Source organism: Protopterus annectens, chromosome 7.part0 (genome assembly GCF_019279795.1).
Source record: "Protopterus annectens isolate FY-2018-M chromosome 7.part0, PAN1.0, whole genome shotgun sequence".
In the NCBI taxonomy this organism is placed as follows: domain Eukaryota; kingdom Metazoa; phylum Chordata; order Ceratodontiformes; family Protopteridae; genus Protopterus; species Protopterus annectens.
In genome coordinates, this window is record NC_056739.1 from 1,089,224,864 (window position 1) to 1,089,250,928 (window position 26,065).

Below are 26,065 nucleotides of genomic sequence, written 5' to 3' on the forward strand. Positions count from 1 at the left end.
AAAGCTGTTGTCCCTCACTAAAGAACATATTTCAAGTAAGAAACAATGCCTACTATGTGGTGTCCAACTTCAGCATTTGCTAAAATAGCCCCAACAAGCTTAATAACATTCCATAAGAAATCAGAAAAAAAAAACTTAATGTTCTCCAATAATCCTAATTTATGACACCACAATGATTGTTAGGTCTATGAATAATGTCTTCATAAGTCTGAACTACATGAAGTGACTAACACTGATCATGTTCCAAACAATACCAACATGAAATGAAAACATATCTTACCACATTCCCATTGTTCAACCCTCCTATTTAAAACAAATTGAAGAATTTTGAAAACCCAATATATATATACGTACATATGTATGATGCTGACTAACTCATCCTATTCAGTTGTTCAATAAATGCATATTATTTTTTTAAGACATTGAATCACAGACATTTGACAATTTCAGCCATTTTGGAAAATATTAAGATGTCTAAGTCTTTGTTAAGAAATATTTCACAAAAGAATGTTTTCCCATCTGGGCTTTGAAGTTAATTTTCCATAAGGAGATACTTTTATAACAGCAATTTTTAGTTAAAGACCATGCAGATTAAACAAATGAACTACCCATTCTAGGTTATAAATGCATAAACTTTATAAATGATGTATAGTCTGTAAAGCCATTTAAATATGATATTAATGTATCACTAAAATTAAAAGTTTTTGAAAAGTAAACAAAACTTTTAATTTTTGCTGGCTCAGTCATATGCTGTGCTTTAAAAATTAAAAAGTGATGAACTAAAATCTAATTTTAATTTTGCAGCCACTAAAACGAACATGCAACAAATATAGTACTGCGCCCTGACAAAGATACATTTATCAACAGACTTCAAACCATGTTTCCAGATGTTTTTGAATATTTTACACTTTACTCAGAGAAAGCTAGAAGGTTATTTTAAAAGCTAAGACACCAGTGGCATATGTCAATATTATATTGACATTTACCTCAGAATGAAGTCTCAGAGCAACATAAAAAATATCTGTGTATCTGTGTACTCACAGCAACAGCATATCGAGTGATGTTATCCTTTTCACTGGCTCCAATTACTTTCTTTAAGTTTTTGTTGTCATGAGATTCCCCATCAGTTATGACAATCATTACTTTTTTAACTCCTTTCCTTCCACCTCTTTTAAACGCCACAGATCTACAGAAAGATTCATATAAATAAGGAAATAAACAAACAAGCATTCACTGAAGCAAAAGTTATTTCTCTGTATTTTTTCTTTTCAAAGCTGTTATAGTTCTCCATTGTTCATGAAAAATGCAAAAAGAAATGTATGTTTATCAGAATTTGCTAAGTTTATTAGAACTAATGATTATCTCCTCAGAAAAAAAAAAAATGTCTTCCACAATGTTGAGACAAGACTTGTAAGTGGTATTCCAGAATTTAATTGTCTGGGATTCATAAAGGATATTGTTTTTCGTGCTGTTTAGACAGTGTCACAGTATCTGATAGACTGATGGTGATATAATGTGATTCAGACATGATACAGCAGCATGGACTGGTATCTAGTTACAAGGGACATCATGCTTGCCAAAGGATATAATTATGCATTTCTTGGCATGTAGTTGTAGTCATAGTTTTGACACCAGCTATTCGTTTGGGATAGGCCCTCTTGGAAAATCATGGTGTCCTCAGAGTTTATGATGGTACCAAGTTTGCAGCCATCTACAAACCTGGTCAGCCACAAACTCTTAACATTAGCTTTTACCTCCAAGAAGTAAAGGCCAAAGAAGAGTGGTCCAAGGGTTGAACCCTGGGGTACATCTTTAGTGACATGTCTTTTGGTGGAGGTAAAGCTACCTACCTTTATTTCCTGGGTTCAATTGTGAGCCAGTTTGCTATCTATCAAGTTACATTTAGCTCAGGGAATTTATCTGGAATATTCAAGTATAAGATTAGGTTGAACAGATTTGCAAGGTCTAGATATGCAGTGTTTCTGACTTTTTCAAAGAAGTTAACCTGGTTAAGTAGGCAGGATCCACCTTTGATGAATCCGAACTAGCTTGAGTTGAGAGTCTGTAGGTTACCTATATCCTTATTTATTAATTTAATAATGATCCTTTCCATAGCATTACAGATGAGGCTTATCAGGCTTATGGGTCTGTAATTAACCATGTCCATTGAATCCCCAGTTTTGCACAAGGGAATGAGTGTTGCTGCCCTCCGTACATCTGGCAAAGAACATGTTTTGAGAGTGATATTGAATAGCATCTTTTGGGGATATGATAAGTCATGTTTCATGCTGACAAGTAGGCAGCCTGGTATGCTGTCCAGACCTACAGAAGTAGTGTTCTGGGCCTTAGATTGTGCCTTAAGGTCTTATACTTGGGAGATCTGAATGTGTGTGGAGGGTAGGTGCAATCATGTGATTTGAAAATAATGAAGAGGGGGTAAAGTTTGAGTTAAATTTGTCAGCTAGTAGATCAGCAATGTCCTCTGGGTCTGAGAATGTGATGTAATTTACTATTAGCACTGCTCAGTGCTAGGCAGTGATTCTGAGGTTTTTAACATGGTTATTCATCACCTGGGTTGCTATGTTTACATCATACCTGGCTTTGGTTAATTGGAGAATGGTCTGGAATTCCTTATTAAGTTTAACAAAAACATTTTTGGCATCTTCAGAGTTAAATTTATTTTTGCATGCAACAAGTTTTTTTTTCCTTATTACACTGTGTATTTATATTATTCATCTATTTACATGTGCACATAATTTGGCAGTAAAGTATTTTGGAGAAGCAGTGGGGCTGTCAAGATGGAAGGGGCTTTTGAATTCAGCTAGGTCATCTCTCAGTTTTAGTAGATTAGCATGTGCGTAATCTCTGAATACCAAGGTATTTGAATTTGCTTCAGGTTTCAGTCTTATGATGAATGTGACTGATTTGTGGTCTTAATCGACCAGGAAGGAAGTTACAATTGGTGGGGAGCAAAGCTGCCCCATATTAGTAAGGACTAAATCCAGGATTGTTTTTTTTTTTACTCTGTTTGGGGTGTGGACTAACTGGTCCATGGAGTTTGCACTGAAGAATTCCAGACATTTTTGGGCATACAGAAGTCTCCCAGTTTATGGGGGTTTACTTGAAGTCTCATAGGAGAATAGTGTATGTTGTAATACATAACGTCTCTATACTTGCTAGGTAGGAGCTGTGGGCCAAGGACGACATGGAAGGGATCCTATAGTTATCTATGATAAGATGAGGGATATTGTTAATAGTATGTTAGACATGGAGGAGTTCCAGATCATTATCTTGTCTATTTAGTCTCGAGCTGAAATGCTTTATTAAGACTACATTGATATTGCTGGCTTTAGTGCCTTTGCCTAATGCAGTGAGTCTGAATGTGTGAAAGGTAATGAAATCCTGTACAGATAGAGTTCTTTCACTGGTCTTAAACTGGGTCTCTGTGATGATGCATATATTGATTTTTCCAGGGTAAAGTGTGTTTGTAGGGAGTGGAAGTTTTTGTTAAGATTTCTAGCAATGAGCAGCAATACCTTAATGTGATCTGGATTATTTTTTGTTATGTTGAAAGCTTTAGAAAACTTGCACTGCCTAAAAAGGATGCTATTGAAGTGGACAAGGATTTAGCCAATATACAAAAACCTTGTGAGAAGAGCTGCAGGCCATTGCTGGTAAAGCAATTAGGACTGTCATTTGTCTCCTCCTAGGCTGATATATATTGTGCCCCTTTTGAATGACACCAGAAACTAAGCCAACGGTTGAAAACAATAATCTTGTGTTCATAGGTTTTAAAGCAGCAGCGACTACACCAGCAGTGCAAGGTTTCAGTGCCTTCCACACTTTTAGACCAGTAGCTGCACAGACAAAGGCTAAAGGAAGAGGTGTCTCAGTATACGTCAATAACAAACACACCTCGAGGGTTGCCAAACAGGATGATGCGCTGAAGTTCCTCTGCATGCAGATCACCAAAGACAAAATCCCGTACCACATCCTAGGCAGCTGTAGGTCACCCTCTATGTCCCAAGAAGCTCAAAATGCATACTTGGATCTACTAGAGATACTTACCATCCAACCTAACACCCTACTCATTCTATTCTACTATTCTACAAAACAGCCTTACAGAAACAGATGCTTGGTGCCAGAGCCATGGGCTCAAGTTCAATGCCAAGAAACATATAGTTATCCTCTTTGGGAAAAAAAACATGTACCCATGAATTACCACATAGGTGGCAGTACACTAAACACCGAAATTGTGATAAGAGATTTAGGGGCACAGGTGGACAGTGGTCTCACCTTCGATAACCACATTGCCACAAGAGTCAGGAAATCCTTCTGTGTGGCACACCTCATCACTAAGGGCTTTTCATCCAGAAAAAAGGAGGTCATTGTCCGACTGTACTCATCCCTCATTAGACCCATTATAGAATACAACACCTCGTTTGGTATGCACCTCTCAAGACATCTGCAACAACTGAAAAGGCCTTAGAAATACCTCACTAAAAGAATCTCAGGCCTAAAGCAGATGCCCTACGCTGACCATCTAAAAAAACTCCACCTATACTCTGTCACATATCGTCTACTCAGAGTTCATCTCTGCTTAACATACAAGGCCATGTCAAACCCAGAGCTGTTGGACATGCTACACTTAAAGAAATCCCAATCCCTCAGAGACACATGCTCCAGGGATCTAAACCTTGTTGTCACAATGAACAAAACATGCTGGAGGGATAGGTTCCTGACCCAGAGACTCCTCAGACTCTGGAACAGACTGCCCATACATGTCAAGCAGAGCGCCTCTTTGGCCCTCTTCAAAGGAACCTTGATGATTGGCTGGGAGATAGGAAATTCACCGCAGGGATCATGTCAGTCACCCTGCTAGACAGGGGTCCAGGGAAGTAAATACTGTGGGAAGAAATAGCCAGGGAATTGTTATGGCTAGGCTTGTAGGGCTGATAGCCTAGTACCAACCTATGAACTTATGAACTCACGGGAGACTTGAATTACTTCACTATAGACTGCAAATCCTACACAGCCTAGAATCTACAGGCACAGACATTCTTGGACTTCACAAATACAAACACCCTTGACCAAACAGTAAATATGCCCACTAGAGGCTCCAATATATTGGATCTCATGCTTTCAAATATGGGAGAAGGCTGCACTCTTCCCCCAGTGTCTCATCCTCCCTGGTAAGGTCCGACTATAAAGCTGTCTCCTGCAAAATCAAAATCAACCCCATGATCTCATTAAAACCAGTTACAGTTGGGAAGTATTCCAAGGCAAATTACCTTTCATTAAGTGACGGATTGTCAAAATTCAGTGCCTCCAAACCCTGAGAACACAGCAGCCTATGCTGAATTGCTCAGAGAAACTCTGTGCAACTATGTCAATTGCTGCATAGAGGCTGCTGTACCTACCAGAATCAAGCCCAGGACTAGCCCTAGAAACAAGACACCATGGTGGCATCCCATATTAAACAGGATATACAATAAAAGAAAATATATGTCAAAAACCAGGAAGGTTAAATCTCATAAAGATAGAAACTCTCTCATCAAAGTAAATGGGCAACTAAGGGGGTTAATTAGGTCAAGCAAAGCCAACTCTGAGGTTAAGATAGCCTCCCAGGTGAAAGATAACCATAAGGCCTTCTACAGCTATGTCAGAAATCTCAAGGGCAGCAGACAGCAATGTGCTGAACTAGAGGTTAATTGTGATACATTCACTGAGCCTGGCAATATAGCAAATCTGTTAACGGACAGATTCAGTTCCAACTTTGACCCCCCTCTAATCCCCAACCATCAAATCAAAAATACCCTCAAACATAATCCCTCCAACTTTAACTAGGGAGCATGTACTGGCTGCACTCACTAAAGCCAAGAACACAGCCTCAGTGGGCCCACAAAACATCCCAGGATGCCTCCTGAGTAATCTAAAGTATGACTTATCAGGACTCCTGGAGTCATTATTTAACTATAATCTTAAAATAGGCTTTGTGTCATGTGAATGGAGGACTGACACTGTCATCCCCTTCATAAGGGAGGACCTTCAACAGAACCTGGAAACTACTGGCCTATGGAAATTATCAACAAGGATATAGGAGACCCCCAGACACTGAATTCATCCCATTTTGGCTTTGACAAAGGAAGATCTTGCTTACTGAATCTAGTGGACTTCTTTGAAAAGGTTACTAAGGCAATGGATGAGGGCAAAATGGTGTACACTGCCTATCTAGATCTGGTTAAAGTATTTGATACAATACCCCACTTGGGCATTGTCAACAAACATATGGAAATGGTATAGGTTCTTAGGTATATAGAGGGTTACTAGGCTAACAGCCCTAGAGCCCTTATAAGCTTAGCCATATTTATCCCAAGTTGCCCCAATTGTCGGTAGATAGTTGACTGAAGTTTGCAGAGGTAAGAGTCTATGTTAGTTAATAATGATTTCCTCTGCCCAGTATGGATATGGGTACCACCCCAGGAGTGAATTTGCAGTCACCCATCCATTTAGGTTGCATTTGAAAAGGGGAGCACTCTGTTTCACATGAATTAGAAGCTTGTTCCAGAAATGTAGCAGTGTCTGGGAGATGTATCTATCTCTCCAGCATGACCTCCTCATGTCAGAAGCTAGGTTATTATCCTTGGAGCGAGTGACCCTAATGCAGTTTAATTTATGAATGTGTAGCATTTCCATCAGGGCTGGGTCAGAGACTGCCCTGTAAGCCAGGCACAGGTCACCCTTAGCAACTTGTACGAGGTGAAATACAGTGACACAGCTTTCAGTCTTTCTGCTTAAGACTTGTTTTTGTATAATCTGTAATTTCTTGGTGAGAAAACTCTGTGGTCTCTCCAGTTGTTGCAAGTGTCTGCTGAGGTACATGCATTAGGGAGCACTGTACTCAATTATTGGTCTGATGATGGCCAAGTATAATGGAATAATAACATCCTTAGATCTAGATGTGGTACCCTTACTTATAAGATGTGTCACACAGAAGAATTTCCTTACTATTGTGGATAGATATTAGTCAAAGTTCAGGTTGCTATCAACATGAGTACCCAGATCGTGTACCACTGGGTCTACACTTAGGGAGGGGCTATCTATAATGTAATTAGCTAGGATGTCAGCTTTCCCAAAGAAAATAATAATGTATTTTTCTGCATTTAGCTTTAATCTGTGCCTTTGGCACCAATCATTTGTCTGTGTTAACCCTGTCTGCAGTATATTAACATCACTGGAAGAGTCAGTGATTGCTCCCTATTTGCAATTGTCAGCAAACTTGGTCAGCCACAGGCCATCCATGTTCGCCTGGACTTCTGAGAAATAAATTCTGAACAGTAAGGGGCTCAGCATAGAAAGCTGTGGTATGCCACTGGTGAGTGGTCTTTTGCTAGAAGTGAAGTCACCCACTTTTACAGTATGTGTCCCTTTTGGTGAGCCAGCTGGCTACCCATCTGGTAATGCAGGGATTAATTTCCAATTGAGAGAGCTTCTCTGTAATACCAGCATGTTATAAACCCCTTTATAACATGCTGGATAGCTAGCTGGCTCAATAAAAGGACCCAGGAAGGTAGAATTGGTGTGGCCACCTCCACAACGAGGCCAGTTACCACTGGAGTCTCCTGGGCTCTGAGCTGGGCCCACTCCTCTTTGGCATCTACTTTTCAGATGTCAAAGCTAATGTCAAAGACCTTCGACTGACCACTTTCACAGATTACTGCAAACTGGGATCAGTCACTGAATCCCCCCAGCATAAGAACACCCCTCAGGAAGGTGTAATACAGACAAATATTTGGTGCCAAAGCCATGGCTTAAAACTCAGTACCAAGACATGTATTATAATACCTATTGGGAAGTCTATCACCCCGGGTAACTATGTCATCAATAAAACACCCATAAAAGTTGATTCATACATTCAAAATCTTTGACAAGTTTTCATACCCTTGATAAGTGTAAGCAAGGGCTTGGGGGATGAAATATTTACAAGCAGGGGCTTGGGAGATGAACTATTTACAGGCTGGCTGTGCCCATTAGAGACAGATGCCAAACCAGGGATCAATTTCCTGGTCCTCATCCAATTGTCCAAGTTGCACTTGAATTGGGTTAGGGAGAAACTCTGCTTCATATGGATGGAGAGCCTGTTCCAGAGAAGAGGCCGTCTCTGGGATACATACCTATCTCTCCAGCAGGTCCAATGTATATCACTGGCAATGTTTAATTCTTTAGAATAGGTAATTCTGGTGCTGTTTGTTTTGTAGATATGCAGGATGTCCAACTGAGTAGGGTCTGACAATGCCTTGTAGGCCAGGCATAGATCTCCATTCAACAGCCTGTAGGAGACAGAACAGAAGGATAGGGCCTTGAGGTGGTCTGCATAAGACATGTCACTTACACCCTGTATACATGTTACTTACACCCTGTATTGTTTTAGTGAGAAACCTCTGTGGACATTCCAAATTGTCGGATGTGCCTCCATAGGTACATACCAAAGGGGCATTGTACTCAATGATAGGTCTGATGAATGCTGAATACAGTGGAACAATGTCTTCCTTGGACCTAGATGCCATATCTTTGTTTATAAGTTGCACAACATAGAATGGTTTTCTCACTACTGAAGACACATGATGGTCAAAGGCTAGATTACTTTCTATGTGTGTCCTCAAGTCCCTGACTACGGGGTCAACTGTTAGGGGTGTGTTGTCAATGTGTTAGGTAGCAGGGGTGGATGACTTCCTGAAGGATACTATTATGCATTTCTTGGCATTTAGTTTTAATCCATGGCTCATATACCAGTTATTTGTCTGTGTCAGCCCTTTCTGAAGAACATTTGCATCAGTGGTGGATTCTATGGCTGTTCCTAATTTGCAAACATCTGCAAAATTAGTCAGTCACAGATCCATTGACATTGGCCTTGATTTCAGAGAGGTAAATGCCAAAAAGAAGCAGTCCCAGGACTGATCCCTGATGAACTCCACTTGTGAATGGCTTCTTTGTAGAGGCAGACCACTGGGTGACATAACGGCTTATACCTGAGCTCTTGAGTTTGTCAATGGTGCATTAACAGGTATTGTGTCAAATGCCTTGGCCAGGCCAAGGTAGGCAGCGTGAACTGTTTTTCCCTCATCCATTGCTTTGATGACATTCTCAAAGAAGTTCACCAGGATAAGTAGGCATGACCTGCCCTTGACAAAACCCAGTTGGATTGGGTTCAATGTCTTGAGGTTTCCTATGTCATTATCATTTTCAAGATAATTTTTTCTATGGCTTTGCATATGAGACTAGTGAGACTTATGGGTCTGTAGTTTCCACGGTCTGTAGATGGCTCACTTTCTGCAGAGGGATTACTGTTGCTGTTTTCCATTCGTGAAGCTTGAAGCCTTTTTGGAAGCTACAGTTAAATAGCAACTCCAGGGGGCCTGATAGGTCATGTTTCATGTTAGTTAGAAGGCATCCTGGGTATATTGTCTGGGCCCAATGATGCAGTGTTCTTGTCCTTAGAAAGAGAATTAAGGACCTGTTCCTTAGTGATAGTAGCGGTAGTTATATTCGATAATATTTCTTGAGGGAAGGTTGAGGAGGAAAAAGGGGTAAAGTTGGAGATGAACTTGTCAGCAAGTAGGTTTGCTATATCTTCAGGATCAGTATAGCTGACTCCATTAATAATGAGCTCTGGCCAGAAGTGTGTATTTCCTTTGAGGTTGCAGACATAGCTAACAAATGCCTTGTGGCTGTCAGTGGCCTGGAAGACCAAATTTAGCTCAGATTTGGCTTTTGTAGACTTTATTTGTCTCTAAGGTGTTTGTTTAGTTTAATGGGAGTGCTTTTAACCTGCTGGGTGCTACACCTCCTAATTCTTGTCATGATTTTCTTCATTCTGTTATACAGCCTTTTGATGTTGTGATTCCACCAGGGTGGCTTGTTTTTTGAGTTAGTTCTGTACTTCTTTATGGTAGGTACAACTGCTTCTAGGCAGATATTAACATGCTTGTATAGCGTTTCTGTGAATAGTTCTGTGTAGGCAGCAGTGTTCTCAGGGTATATGGGGGCTTGAAATTTTGCAAGGTTATCACTTAATAGTAGGAAGGCGGTCACGGTGGTGCAACGGTTAGCATTGCCGCCTCACAGCAAGAGGTTCTCAAGTTCGATCCTCAGCTGTGGTGCCTTCTGTGCAAAGTCTGCATGTCCTCCCTGTGGTTGCGTGGGTTTCCTCCAGGTGCTCCGGTTTCCTCCCACATCCCAAAGACATGCTGTGGGTGGATTGGACACTCTAAATTGGCCCTAGGTGTGAATGTGTGTGCCTTCTGTGGAAGGTTGGGTGCCGGGCTGGCAACTCGACACCATAAAACTCCACTGCCAATCATGAGCGGACAGGTGATCTGCTGTGGCAACCCCTAACCGGGAAAAGCCAGAAGATCACTTAATAGTAGGAAGTTAGCCTTAGAGTAGTTCCCAAATATTCCAGGGTTAGTTGACATTCCAGATTTTATTTTTATTTCAACAGAGACCATTTTGTGGTCTGATCTTACTAGAGAAAACATTACACTTGGGGTTGTGCAGCACTCTTTCATATTAGTGAGGACCAAATATTGTATTTACAAAATCCAAAAATCTCTGTGCCTGTACATTTGGTGTCATATATAATTCCCTTTTAATAGTGGGGTAATTAAAGGCACTGTAATGGGTTGGATGATGAGCGTTTCCAGTAAGTTTAACTACATGTTATGGGTTCACTGGGTCACAGAGGAGGACCTAAAGCCTGCAAGGAACTAGTATAGGATTTTGTCCATGTTGATTTGAACATGGAGAAGCTCAAGTGCATTGTCTTGTTTGACAAGCCTTGAAATATATTACATTTTTTTATGTAAATTGAGACACCTTCACCTTTTGTCCCTGTCTTTGTAGTAGCTGGTCTAAATGTGCAAAAGGCATTCTTGCACTGCCAGTGTGCTCTACATAGCTTTAAACCATGTTTCAGTGATTGTGCAGATATCAGCATTCTCTTGGATGAGGAGAGCTTGTAAGAATCCAGTTTTTTGTTTAGACTCCTAGCATTGAGCAGTAACAACTTTAGATTTTCTTGGTTTTGATTTGCTATGTCAGAAGTATTTTCAGTTTGACATTGCCTACAAAAGCTATATGTGGAGAATAGGGTTTTAGGTAATATTCAAAAGCCAAGAGGGGAGAGGTGCAGACCATCCCTAGCAAAGCATCATGGTCAGCTGACTATCTCTTTCCATGCTGACAAATATTGCACCCTCTTAGAATGACACTAGAAATTAAGCGGTTATTAAAGTCAGCCATCTTCTTTTCGTATTGTGGCATCATCCTTGGAGAAGGTAATATACTGCTCAATGCTAGGCTTATACCAGCCTAGGACATGTGTTCCAAGAGCAGATGAAAAACAAATCAAGTGTAGTGATAAATCAAGTGGCCTTAGAAAAAAAAAAAAAAAACCAACAAGTATGAAAAGTCCACAAGAATCACAAAGTGTTACCATAAAATAGATAAAATAATGCAAGTTAAAACCTTTCGCATATCACTTCATCAGACTTAATAACGCAACAATAAAATCATCTACTTTATACAGGAAATAAAACTCATATGATCAAGCATTCAATTAACTTAAAGAAATAGTTTCATTAAATCTGATTATGTAATTCATTTAAAATTGGCTTAACGCTTATACTACCATTAAGACCTGGAGGGTGTGCACTCAAAAATGCATAATCTACTTTCATTCTTCCTTCTCTGTAGTATTTCTCAAATCACCACGCCTAATAGGAGTCCTTATCATTTGCAGTATAAACATTTAAAAAAAGTGTGTTGCATCTGCTAAGCTAATGTGTTTATAAAATATGTTAATAAGTACCTTCCTACCTTTGTCCAAAAGATGATCACCAATATGTACTTTGAACTTCTTATTAGTCTTGCCAATGTAGTAAGCCTCACAGGATACATATTTAGCCATATATATAATATTTTTAGTATCACAAGTTCCAAATTCACATAGAATTTTTTTTTTAAGTACAGGGTGCTGTATAGATTTCTCAGTATGTAAATGTGTGCAACAGATGCATTTATGGGATTTAAACTTGCCTTGCTTAGATGGTTTAAACATCTTTAAGGTCTTCAGTTGTTCTTTAACATAAACAGTTCTTAAGATTATTACTTCTCCTATAGTCAAATGTAAGACTATGTTGGTTATCTGTTATAAACAGTGGTATTTGTTCAATAATCAGCCAATATGTCTTTATCTTATTTTGAACATTTTTGTATTATAGTTAAAAGTTAACAGACATCTATGTTCTGAATTAACCTTGGGAACTTTATTAGATGTTTCATGTCCTGAAAAAATAGGCCTTATATCAGTACTATGTTTACCTTCTATATTATTTTGAATGCATTTAACATCATCTGGAGGGTAGCCCCTTTGTATAAAATCAGATAATAAATTCTGCATCTGATCAAGCATGACTTCATCATCAGTATTGAGTCGGACCACTCTACACATTTGATTTGTAACAATATTTTAAAATGTAGGTCAAGCATGCACCCCTCATTTGTATTTAAAATATTGTTACAAATCAAAAGTGTACAGTAGCCCAACTAAATACTGATGATGAAGTCATGCCTGATCAGATGCGGAATTTATTATCTGATATCAAAAACTGCTAATAGATATAGGCTGTTTCTATCTCTATATTTAACTTTTGGAATAGGCTCCCCTTTTTTGTTAAGTGTTCATAGTCCTCAAATTTGTTTAAAACTATGCTGAATTTATGGTTGGTTTTGAGATTTCCACCCTAAGCATCTTAGAGTCTGTGTTCTCTATTGGATTTCAACCTGAACACAGTTTTTGAAGAAACTATAAACCAGTGGCGGCTGGTGACTTCAAATCAAAGGGGGGCTGCAGGAGACAGCTGAATGGGTGGGGTCAATGGGAAGGGGTGCAGCCAACTAGAAAGGGGAGGAGCTATGCTCAAAACCACAAAAACTAAATATACTGCCCTGGGTGCCAAACCGTCATTATGAGAGTCCAATCAAGACAAAATGAAGTGTAGAAAAACACAAATAGTTCAATGCATTGGCTGCATGACAGCTTAATATCTAGATGGAAACAAAAAAGGTTGTGAGGCATGAAAAAATAAATTACTTTTTTAAATACATTAATGGAATGCCAGTCAAAATCAAGTATAAGAAAAACAAGCAGCACTCAACTCAAACCACTTCATGCACTGCAGTTCTAATTATAATTTATAGTCAGCTTTATTAAAGTACCAAGTAACATGCTGAAAGCAGAAATCTCTGATGCCCCCACTTGTAAAAATGTTCCTTATCCAAAAAAAGACCTGCTGCCTGACATCTACTTGTTTCATGGGGAAAACATGATCAAAGTAAAAAATGAAAAGCAAACAAGAAATAAGCTCAAGATACATTGCTTAAAAGGATTACTGTACAGGTTATGGACCACACTAAAAGGATTACTGTACAGGTTATGGACCACACGATTGGCATTCTGTTTACGGGTAAAGCCTACAGAGATGACTGGAAGTCTCCAAGTGTAAGAGACTCTTAAAATAATATAATCCTGTCCTTTATTACAAATACTGGCATATGCATTTCAATACCCAAGGCTTATACATTATCTAGTTAAGTATTCTCTACATGGCAACAGAAAGGCTTTCAATGTTGACAATTCTTTAACAGTATGCTTATTAAAGCTTACTTACATCTTGCAATCTCAGCCAAGCTTACCTAATGGTCATTAAAGTATTGCTACTTAAACACAGAGCAACAGGCACTTTGAGTAATAAGCATAAATCAACAGTATGACAATATGGCAGAAACCAGACCATTCTGTAAAAATCAAGGACAGATGAAAAGCCACTCTAGTACTTGTGTCTACCCTGGATGGGGGGATATTCTGCACATTTACACTGCATAACTACTCCTTGCCTTGCTTCGACACATCCAGAGTCACTACATAGGGGAGTGGGGTGCAACAAGTATGTCACAGTTTGAAATGTCTCTGGCTGACTTGTGATGGCCCTGACACATTTGTCATACCTCTCAACCTCAGAGCAAGAAATCTGGACAAAGCCATACAAAGAAATGGGACAAAGGCCCAAAAATAAGGAAATTTTTTAAAATATTGCTCTTATAAACTTAGAAAGATAATAGAGGTCTTGCATTAGTATGAATTTTCTGAATGGTATGAAATCTGAAACTCAAATGTCTGTCATTATTTTCTAACTTCAGTCTTTAATGATTTGTCACTAATTTGCCAAAAAACACAATTTTATGAAAAATGGACCAAAAATGTGATGTAAAAATATAAAATAGCAACACAATACAGCTGGGAACCTGTCAAAGAAGGGATACTTTAATATTAGTACTGCTAACTTGAGCAGCTGACAAAATAAAAGAATCTACATGCATTTCTGAAATAAAAGTAATCTAACTGATTATTACAGTTATTTCTTAATTATAAACCCTCCATGTTTTCTTCTAAAATTGCTATTTTGTGGAGGGATCATTAGGGGAAGAGCAACATTTTGAGCCAAAATCAGGGACAGTTGAGAGGTTTGGCTATGCCTAATTCTATAAAGCAATTTATTTGCATGTACCTCTCAACCTGTTAATGCAATAAATCTGGACAAGGCCAAATATATTGGGGGAACATATAAACAGTATTAAAAATTGCTCTTGTATAAACTGAGACAGTTGATAGAACAGGTCTTACTTTAGCATGCATTTTTCTGAAGGTTATGAAGTCTGAAACTCAGTGTGTCATTATTTAGTGACTTAATTCCTAAATTATTTGCCAGAAAACCACAAATTTTATGAGGAACAAACCAAAAATAAGAAGCAAAAATCTATTAATTCTTTGAAAATCTGGACAATTGGGAGGTATAGTTCAGCTGGGGCTGTCTTTAAGTTTGCCGCCCTTCCCCCTCACAAAATCATGGTCGAATGGAGCCTCCACCTGCAGCCATTCCAATGATCCATTACTTGGCTATTTCACTCCATTTACCATAAACACTAATGAGCATACTGATTTACTTCTATGATGATTTGGACTTCATTTGAAAGTTTTATTTTGCATTTTACAGCACAAATACTAAGACATATGCTAAACAAACTTAGCATTAAAACTTCTCTGCCCTTGAAACTCACATTCATTGAAACAGCATTGAAACCCACATTCAAAGAAAATACATTTTGCCAGTGGCAGATAAAGATTAATTCTGGGCTGTTTTCAAATCATAGGCCCCTTGCATATGAAACATACATGTGCTCTTTGATACACCTTCCTATTGCTTTGAACATTTTCCAGTAAACAATGAAACAAAACGCATGCACCAGTAATGACAAAACTGCCCAATTCAGAACATTTCCATCATAAAAGTCTACTCAAACTTCTACAGTCCACCATTATCAGTAAATATGCACAATTCTACAGTCCACCATTATCAGTAAATATGCACAATCTCTGAAGTAAAAAAGTCATTAAATAATTCCACATTAAATAAATCTGTAACTAATGAAGAGGTTGCTGCTAGCAAACACCTTTATATTTCATGGTTTCATTGAAAAATAAAGCGTCTGATGCCCATGAGGAATAAATTGCCTATATTACATTAAAAATGATAAGCTAGTAATATTGCAATAGGAAATGGATGGCAAACTGATAACAGGCTCATAGTTAGTACCTTAACTTTCAGTACAGCAGCATTTACCCCTTGTGGGAGTAGAAGCAACAACCTTCTGCATCAAAGGCAAGTACACAACCTGTTGTGCTATTAACAATGCAAGCTGACTTAGCATAAGCAGCACTAAACTTCTCTTCCCCTGCAGCTCTCAGCTCCTTGTAAAATCTACTCAATACTCAACTGCATCTCAACTTTGCAGCACAAGAAATCTGAAAAAAAACAAATTTATTGGGGGGGGGTCAAAAGGCCAAAAAACAGGGACACATTAAACATTGCTTGTAGAATCTTGGAAACTTGCTAGAATAAAATGCTGTTTTAACACCATACATTTTACTGCCAAGGTCCCTGTGCAAAACAGTCAGAGCAACATACCACTACGCCAAATTGGCTGCTTTGTGAAAGAGAGGAAGACTGAAACTTAAATGGCTATCATTTAATGAATTCAGTTCTCACCATAGCCGTCAACCTCTTAGCACAAAACACCTGGACAAACCCAGTAATGAAGGAATACAGCCCTCAAACATATTCAGTGAATTCATTTCTTGCCATAGCTGTCAACCTTAGCACAAAAACTGGACAAAGCCAATAATGGGGTAATACAGTCCCAAGAATAAGGACAAATTTCAAATATTCATCTTAGAAAATTGCTAGAATAAAAGGTTGTGTAAAAGGTTGTGTTACTATGCATTTTCTGAAGAATATGAAGTCTGAAATTCAATGTCAATTTTACTTCTGACGGAACAAAAACAATTTTCAGCAGAGGCCCAGGGAGATATACTGCAGACACATGTCTTTGTAAAATGGCAGGACATCAGAGCAAATCCACACAAACACAGGGATGAGATGCAGACTCCACACAGAAGGAACCCCAGCCAAGAATCAAACCAGAAAACCTATAGCTGCAAGGTAACAATGCTACCACTGCACCATCAAATATGCAAGGAGTTAAACATTCAGAAACCTGAAGTCTGAAATTCAAATACCTGTCAATTTTATTTAACATTTGTTAATCAGGACAACAAAAAAAAAAACAATTTTCAGCAGAGGCCCAGGAAGAAATAATGCAGACATGTCTTTGTAACATGGGAGGACACAAAAGCAAACTCACACAAACACAGGGAGAAGATGCAAACCCCACACAGAAGGCACCCCAGCCAAGAACCAAACCTGAAAACCTGCAGCTGTGAGGCAACAATGCTACCACTGCACCATCAAATATCAAGCATTGCAATATTTGGAAGCCACAGATATTATGAGGAACAGATCAGATCACGTATGAGGCAAAAATCTGCAATTTTTTTACAAATGGAGGTGGGTAGGGAATTCAGGTCCTTAACACCTGCATACAAGGTACACACACACACACACACACACACACACACACACACACACACACACACACACACACACACACACAAACTACCACCTAATTTAGGAATGCTAATTCTATAGTCATACAGTATGAGAAATGAAGAAACCTCCCACTGAAATGCATAGTCGTCTCACACAAGTAAAAATTTTGATAACCCTAAGGAACTAGGCTTCAGTGTGGGATAAAAGGTAATATCAAACAGCTGTGTTAGCTAGTCGGAGCTTGGTGAGCTGCACCTTGACTGCCTGTAGGGAATGTGTGAAGGATATTTTAGAACAAATTTAAAGCCCTCAATGGTCTGCTAAGTGAAAAACATGAGAAACTCCAGGTTTGGGGAAAAATAAGACAGAGACACTAACTGAAGTTAATACATTTGTAGCCAATATCCATTTTACAGTTCAAGAAAATGAATTAAAAATTAATTAGATTCTGTTTTCAAATAATCCAGAAAATATCTAGAATCTATGAAATCTGGGGAGCAGAAGCAATGTCAGACTGATGTTTTTGATGACAAAGAATGGAAAGATTCTTGACTTTTTTGCAAGTTTTTTCCCAGTAATGTTAAAACATCTTGTATTTTTTTGATATAAATTGGAAAGAGTACACATGTCACTGTTTTCCAATCCAAAACAGTTATCTCCAAAGCCCAGTGCTGGTGTTAAAAGTTTTATGTCCTAAGATAATGAAATATTGGTGTTTAGATTAGTCTGATACAGTTCCTTTGACTTCTATAAAGAAATTAAATTGAAATAAGATAACGTTTTCAGCAATTTTGGTCACACAAAGAAATAATTATCGCCAGTCATCAAGTTATTAAAGAAAGAAACACTGTTAGGGATCCAATTTGTTGGTCAAGGTGTGAATGTTTTTGATATCAGGAGTCGGACCTAGATTAGGCAATATCAAGGAAGCTCTTTTTAACTAAAATGCTGGGATGACTTATCTCATTCCACAAGAGACGTGGGCATTCAGGACGTGGGTAGACTGTTCTCACAGATAAAAAGAAGAGTCAAGAGTATGGAAGAAGTTTATTCCCGCCACACATGAATAATTCACTAGCCACACATGAATAATTCACCTGGAAAACATGAAGACATTTTTAATTCATATCTTCAGCCTGCTATATAGTACAGAAACATGAAGTTGTGATTATGCCTTAGCTAATCTGGGTTTCGCTAGTTGTCCAAGAAGAGCTGATGACAGGACATGCAGGACTAAAAAAGTTTATGTCTGCTTATCTCTGTTAGTCTGTTAGAGGAGAAAGAGCAAACAAATGAAAAAAACACCCTAAACTCACACCTAGCCCATCCTGACACACTTACCTGTAGTAGCAAAACCACCATAAACTCCAACTCCGTAGCAAACCACCATACAATCCAAAGCTAGGAAACCCGCGCAACTCCACACCAGACCCTGCCCATCGCAAGATCTTCCCCTGACGCCCCCCCGTCATGAGATCTCACCCCGATGAGACTGCAGCAAACTCCAGACTGCTGACATTGCAGTCCGGCCCCGACGCGTTTTCCCAGCGAGTCTATGCAGTTTAAAACTGCATAGACTTCTGGGAGCTCCGTTCTTCATGCTTCCCAGTCAGGACTGCTGCTGAGACAATCTGCGCATGCTCCAGGTCTCAGCAGCAGTCCAGACTAATGCGCATGCGCGAAAGTCCACAATTTTTAATTTTTTTTATCTTTTTCATTTTCTTTTTTATTTCTTTACTTTTTTTATTTCTTTTTTTATAAGTTGAGGGGGCTGCAGTCCAGCAGTCCAATAGCATGGGCCACCCCTGCTATAAACCACTCCCTCTCTCCACATGTGGAACACATTATTCCTTATAGCCATTACATGAGCCAGAAGAATTCCAGACTTCCAAGCCCAGGTGTGCAAAGAACTTGTTTATGCATGCATAAAGACAGAGTGACCTTGAGAGCTAATCCTTCTTTCATGCCAAACGTAGTAACAACAATTTCTTTGAAACAAGCAATCCAACTTTCTATTTTACCCTAATCCTTAAGTGTGTAAAAACAATAAATGGTTTACCTGGAGAGAGCCTCAAATCAAGAAATCTGACCAACTACTTTTTTCCTTGCTGCAAAGGAGAGTTTGCTAGCTTCAAAACAAGATATTTTCAAATAGCTTGCAATTTGTATTACATTTTCATACAATTGTCATAGCAAAATTGTACCTGTGAAGGCTAGAGTTCATCCTACCAGAGGAATAGCTGGCACTACAAACTTCTTGGGGTGGGGGGTAAGTACACAGTGCATTTTAGAAGCATTAGAAGCAAATATATATTCCTCAGTTCATACTGTTTTTCCAAACACTACAGGTTATACTCAATATCCACATCTAGGAATAGATTTACCTCAGCTGTTCTGATGAGAATTCTCCAGTTTTTTCTTGGATTTAGTCAACCTACCATTCTCCTTCATGGAAAGCAGCTTTAGGAATCCACCCATTGATAATGACTGCAACACTGAAACCCACACAAAGGACACAGCATAATTGTGTAGGTAATTTGCGATAATAGTAGATTTCTGAGTATGTTCACTGTAGCAATCCCCCCCTTTCACCCTCCTTTTACTATGAGGTTGCTGCTGACTAGGGTGGGGCATGTAAAGTACTCTCCCTACTCTTGCTCCTCCAGACTGATGGTGTCCTTATTAAATACAGCATTCAGAAAAAAACAGTCAGCCACATGACAGTTTAAACCATGCCTGCAAACTATCATAATTAGATTAGCAATGTCTGCAGGACTAGTGTTTTATTCCAGGACCAGCAATTCTTTACATTTGGTTGTTAGGAATGCAGTTTTGACTTTGTGATCAATCGTTCGTGTACATTTTGCACCCCATAGGTATGCCCTCTAGCCACTCAATGGTCTAGAGATGTGCAATGGCCTTCTCATTTAATGAATATTTCTGTTTAGGAGACACCAACATGTGGGAAACAAAAGCTATACTCTGGTCAGTATTATCTGAGTGAAACTGAGGTAGAATGCTCACACTGCCATATTCTGAGGTAGCCACTGACACAGTGGTAGATTGTAAAAGGTCAAAAAGAGTCAGAGGAGTGTCATGACTTCTTGAAAAATATTGTGTTTTTGCAGTCCACTTGGAAGTAGACTGAAGCAATACATTCTTTCAAAACCATACTACTGCAGCATAATTACATATCAGTATTGCATGCCAAGCAGTCAAGCCCCCAAATTTACTCAAAGCCTTGGTGTCTGAATAAGTAAGGACATTACACATGTTACATAGATCTTTCATGGCACATAAGCCCAGTACAGACCTCCATGGAGGAGTTTGTAGGAGACTGATTACAGAGAAAGGGCTGCCAGAGTCTCCTGACAGCCAGGATTTTTTAGGCCACTGATCTTTTTACTTATGAATCTTTGAGGTCAAATACATCCCAAAAGATGCATTCTATTCAGTGAGTCTGATATGATATGAGTAAAGGGGAATAAATACTTTTTTGGATCTAGTGGATGTCTTTGACAATTAGATGGGCCAGATAAAAGGCTTTCCAAATGGATGTGGAGACATAAATCTCAAATGATAAGGAATTATCATCAAGAATACTTGAGGGAGGGGTGCATATGCTATATGTTAAGTGCAGCTGTTATTTTTACCAAAATTAGCTATGGCATTTTTTTTACATTTAATTTGAGACCATTGTCCTTGCAACAATTGTTAACGTGGTCTAAGCCATGTTGGAGCAATTGTGAGTTAGTAGAAGACTGAATAACAACACCCAATTCACAGTCATCTACAACCATAGGCCAGAAGTGCTGGCCTGAAGGTCTGATAAATATGTGCCATATAGGAGAGGACTTAAAACTGAGACCTTTGGTACACCACTGGTAACTGTTTTGCTTTCAGAATTGTCACCTGATACTCTAATAACAAGGGTTCTGTCAGACAACCAGTTAGCTAACCATCACACGATATAAGGATTTATACTGACATTTACAATTCCATCAATAATGCTTGCATGGGGAATAGTGTCAAAGGCCTTGGCAAGGTCTAGATATGTTGTATGCACTGCATAACAACTATCCATGGCTTCAGTTATGTTTTAAAAGAATGTAATGAGGCTAAACAGGCAGGACCTTCCTTTGATAAAGCCAAATTGATGAGGGTCCAGGGTTAAGAGATTTTCAATGTCCAGATTGATGAAGTCTGTGATAATGTGCTCCATAGTTTTATATGGGAAGCTAGTGAGATTAATGAGTCTGTAGTTACCTGGGGCCATGGCTGGGCCATCCTTGGATAACAGCATTAAAATAGGTGCTGTCAGGCCCATGGATGAAGTATTCTTAGTTTTTAAGAGGGCAGAATTTCTTCCATAGTAATTAAAGGGGGAGACTGGAATTGTAGAACCTGTGGGATAGCTATAACTATGCATAGAGTAAAATCTGTACTAAATTTGATAGCTGGAATATTAGCTATTTCCTTTGGGTCAGAGAGTGAAGGATTATTGTGGACTAAACACTGTTGGGTGTTAGTTCTTAACTTCTTGACATAGATAAAGAAAGATTTGCAGTTATTTTTGGTTTTAGTGGCTATTTTAAGTTCATACTCAGTTTGAGCTTCCTAGTATTTCCCTTTGCACTTTGTTAGCTTGCTTAATGTGCACTTAAGGAAAGTAGAATGAGACCTGTTATAAGTATTAAGCACAGGGGTTTGTTTTTAAACTTCTCATTATATTTGTTGAGGATAGGGACTGCCATATCAATACAACTATTTAAGTGAGAGTAGAAGTCAAAAGGCATGGTAGCAGCTTTAGCAATAGGATACTTCAGAGGAGGATTACAGCAGAATTTATTTAAGTAATCAAGTAACTGAAGAAGGTTTCCTTTTGAGAAGTTCCTAAACACAGATCTATTTACCAGGTAAGTGCCACTAGTTTTAAAGAAAAAGGTCACTGAATTGTGGTCGGATTTAACAACAAATGATAATACATATGGAGCTGTGCTGGAAGCAGCCATATCTGTGAGGACTTTTTCCGGGCAATTGGGGCTCCTAATAGGTTCATAGGTAGGTACTAGGCCATTGGCCCTAGGGCCTATATAAGCCTAGCCAAAAAGGTACCCTGGCTTTCGCCACTCAAGAAAATTATTTTCCTATGCCCCTGTCGAGTAGAGTCACAGAAGTGATCCCTGGATGAATTTCCTATTTACCATCTAATCATCAAGATTTTTCTTGAAGAGTGCTAATGAGGAGCTTTGTTTGATATAGATAGGTAGTTTGTTCCAGAATATGGGAAGTCTCTTTATTGTGGTGACAAGGTTTAGGTCCCTAGAGCATGTAGCTTGGAGGGATTGGGATTTCTTTAAGTGGAGCATGTCCAACAGCTCTGGGTTTGACATAGCTTTATTTGTTAGGCAATGATCGCCTCTTGAGTAGGCGATATGCAACTGAGTAAAGCTAGAGTTTTTTGAGATGGTCTGCGTAGGGCATCTGTTTGAGGCTGGTAATCCCCTTTGTGAGGTATTTCTGTGGCCTTTCCAGTTGTTGTAGATGTCTTGTGAGATACATACCAAAAGGGGTGTTGTACTCTATAATGGGTCTAATGAGTGATGAGTAGATGGGGAACAATGACCTCTTGTTTCCTGGATGAGAAACCTTTTGTGATGAGGTGTGCCATGTAGAAGGATTTCCTGACTACTGTGGTGATTTGATTATCAAAGGAGAGACTACTATCCACCTGTGTCCCAAGGTCTCTTATCACACTTTCGGTGTTAAGTAGACTACCACCTATGTGGTAGCTCATGGGTACAGAGTTTTTACCAAAGGGGATGACAATGCACTTTTTGGCATTGAGCTTGAGGCCATGGCTTTGACACCAGGCATCTGTCTCAATGAGGCCCTTTGTAGGATGTCCACATCGTTAGGAGTTTTGATTATGGCTCCTAGTTTGCAGTCATCTGTGAACTTTGTTAGCCGAAGACCTTCTGTGTTAGCCTGTACTTCAGAAAAGTAGATATCAAACAAGAGAGGACCCAGGACTGAACCCTGTGGTACTCCACTTGTCACTGGTCTGAAGTCGGATTTGGAGTCTGCTACTTTCACAGTGTGGGCTCAGTCAGTGAGCCAGTTGGCAACCCATCTTGTGACATAGTGATTTATACCTAGTTTAGTGAGTTTATCTATAATTCCAGAGTGGGTGATGGTGTCAAAAGCCTTGGCAAGATCTAGATAGGGTGTGTGAACCACCTTACCCTTATCTACAGCTTTGGTGACTGCTTCAAAGAAGTCTATCAGGTTTAGGAGACATGATCTGCCTTTTACAAACCCGAACTGGGTGGGATCCAAAGTTTGGAGATATCTTTGTTTATAAGTTCCATGATGATACATTCCATGGCCTTGCAGACCAAACTCGTTAGGCTAATGGGGCAGTAGTTCCCATGGTCTGTGGTGGCTCCTCCTTCATGGAGTGGGATAACCGTCGCTGTGTGCTTTCAGTGGGCACAAAGCCTGAGGTAAGGCTATGATTGAACATGATGCTTAGATGGGGTGCCAGTTCATTCTGTAGTTCGTGTAGAATGCAGCGTGGGTTGTTGTCAGGTCCCATGGATGCTGTGTTCCTGGCTTTGGAGAGTGTGTTTTTACCTGTGTAGCCATGATTACAGGAAAATTTTATTCTTCTGGTATAGAGATGGGCCCTTTAGGAGGTGAGGGGAGGTAAAGTTAGCAGTGAACCTATCTGCCAGGATGTTGGCAATATCAGTTTGCTCTGTATATTTAGTGCCATTGTGCTGTAACTCAGAGCAGATTGATGGTTAACCATATGTGAGAGAGAGTTAGCATTTATAAGGTCTGTTACATGTGCTTGTGTCTCTGGCAGGTATGGTTATAAATTTAATAGCAAATGAGAATGAGAAACCAGAACTAACTCAAAATAGGAAAACATACCTCAGATGTAAGTATTTAAGTCCAAAAAGAAAAGACAAGATAATAAGGAAAGGAGCAGGGAGCATGGAATGAGAATAACATCCACCCTAAATATCATTAGACAATAAAGCAGCAAAATGTATATACAAATACCTTATTGAAAGGAAACTGTAGTTAAGTAAAAGAAGGTCAGAATGAAATGTGATCCTTGGACTGCCTCTAATTGTCTTACAGAAAATGAAGTGCATTTATTCAGATATGACTTAAAACAGTCCTGATGTCAGTTTCAGTCATTACATACTGGGAGAATAATGCAGGCTGTGGCATTTAAATCCAAGTTTAGCACTTGCATGTTGGTTCCCTGAAACACAGTATTGATTATGCCCAAAGAGACAGAAGTAAAATGGGAGAGGTACAACAGCAAGAAATAAAAATACTCTTTGTACAATCTGAGGGTTAGCAAAGATGCTAAAATTATACCACAGGAAAGTGCTCTTTAAATTCAGTGGATGGGTTAACTGAAAGTGAAATCAGAACTGCACCTGGAGCTATTTAGAAAAATAAAGTATAACACATTGGTCAGGTCTTGGACACCACAGAATAGGTAAGGAATTTAGGTTCAGATACAGGATATGTCAAAGGAAGCATGTCACAGGTATGAATACTTTAGCACAAAAGTTAGAATAAATGCAGGGGTTAGAGAAAAAGATTGTCTGCATTTATATGGGAGATCATTGAGTATAATACAGACATGACTTGGAGAGTCTCAGGAGAGGATGGGTGATGCAAGTGAGGCAAAAGAACTCAACTCATATGCTGATCAGGAGTAAAGGCTGTATCACAGGTACAATGCCTGAATATAGAACTAAAGCAAACCAAGATGAAACTTCACAGTGTGGAGGGTGTGATGTTCATTTCCTAAATTATGTTATGCACTTATTTCACTTAATAAAAATTGAACTGTAAAATGGGTTGGGAGGGTGGCTTAATGGCTAAGGTGTTTGCCTTACAAACACAAGGTGCAGGGTTTGAGTCTCACAAGGGATAATTGGCTAGGCTTAAAATGGCTCGCAAAAGTGGTTAGCTTAGTACTAAACTATGAACTATAACTATAAAATATGTGCTACACAATAATCAAATAGAAAATAATAGGTAGCCCACAGCTGAGTTAAAATGGAATAGCCTTTATTGAAACACACATAGAACTCTTACAAAGACCACAGTGTGAAAGATTATGCTGGTATGCAGCAAAACACCCCATATGCACAAGGTTATATTAAAGCACAATGGCACTAGCCAGTCCTGTACCATAAAATACAACACTGTATTAACCTTTGGCAATGCATATAGATATTTACCGAGCAGTTTCTATTCCCAGAGCTGTGTTGGTTTCTGTGCCTCCTCTCTGTTCAATTCGTTTAGCTGCTGCCACCACCTGATCAACAGTTTTAAAGTCATTTAGGTAGAACTCATGTACGACATCTTCCCCATATTGTATGATGCCAACCTAGAAATTAAGTAAATATGTGCATAAATACCACAACCGCAACAAGAAAATCAGTTTTATAAAAAAGATATCTATTGGCACCTATTACAATGTTCCCCAGCAAGACAATCGACTGCACCTCCCTGGCTCTAGTTCCTAGGAATAAGGTAACAGAGCTATACTTTCATGTCTTAGAGTGCTGTTTATGTATATGGGACATTCTTTTAGCTGGCCAGTATTACAGTAGTGTTTTGTTGGGAATATACTTAATGTCTTATTGCCAGTATGCATAGTTCATCCATATCAATGTGATACTTCAAGTAGGAATAAGTTAAGTCAAACTATTTATTGACATGTCACTGATTGCAAAAAATAAATAAATAAATAATAAATAAATAAATAAATAAAATAAATAACATATTCAATCACATACATATATCAATAAACTGAATATAATACAAATTATAGGATTTTAATGTATATTCTAAAGTCCTTTTAAGATACATCATTTTATTGATCAAGAAAATGTTAGCGGGCTACTGGATATTTTTCTGATGATACCCAGAGATTTTAACTTTAATACATGTAAACCACT

At 38.9% G+C, this 26,065-nt stretch overlaps 1 protein-coding gene across 1 annotated transcript in view; it reads right to left on the reverse strand.

Moving 5' to 3' along the window:
• Positions 1-26,065, reverse strand: part of ITGA11 (integrin subunit alpha 11) — a 1,670,941-nt gene that overhangs the window by 894,718 nt on the left and 750,158 nt on the right. Inside the window, exons 7-8 of the mRNA XM_044077667.1 lie at positions 25,343-25,491; positions 1,042-1,186 (exon numbers count right to left, since the gene is read on the reverse strand). Coding sequence (XP_043933602.1) covers positions 1,042-1,186; positions 25,343-25,491 — 294 coding nt within the window. The remainder of the gene's footprint in view (positions 1-1,041; positions 1,187-25,342; positions 25,492-26,065) is intronic.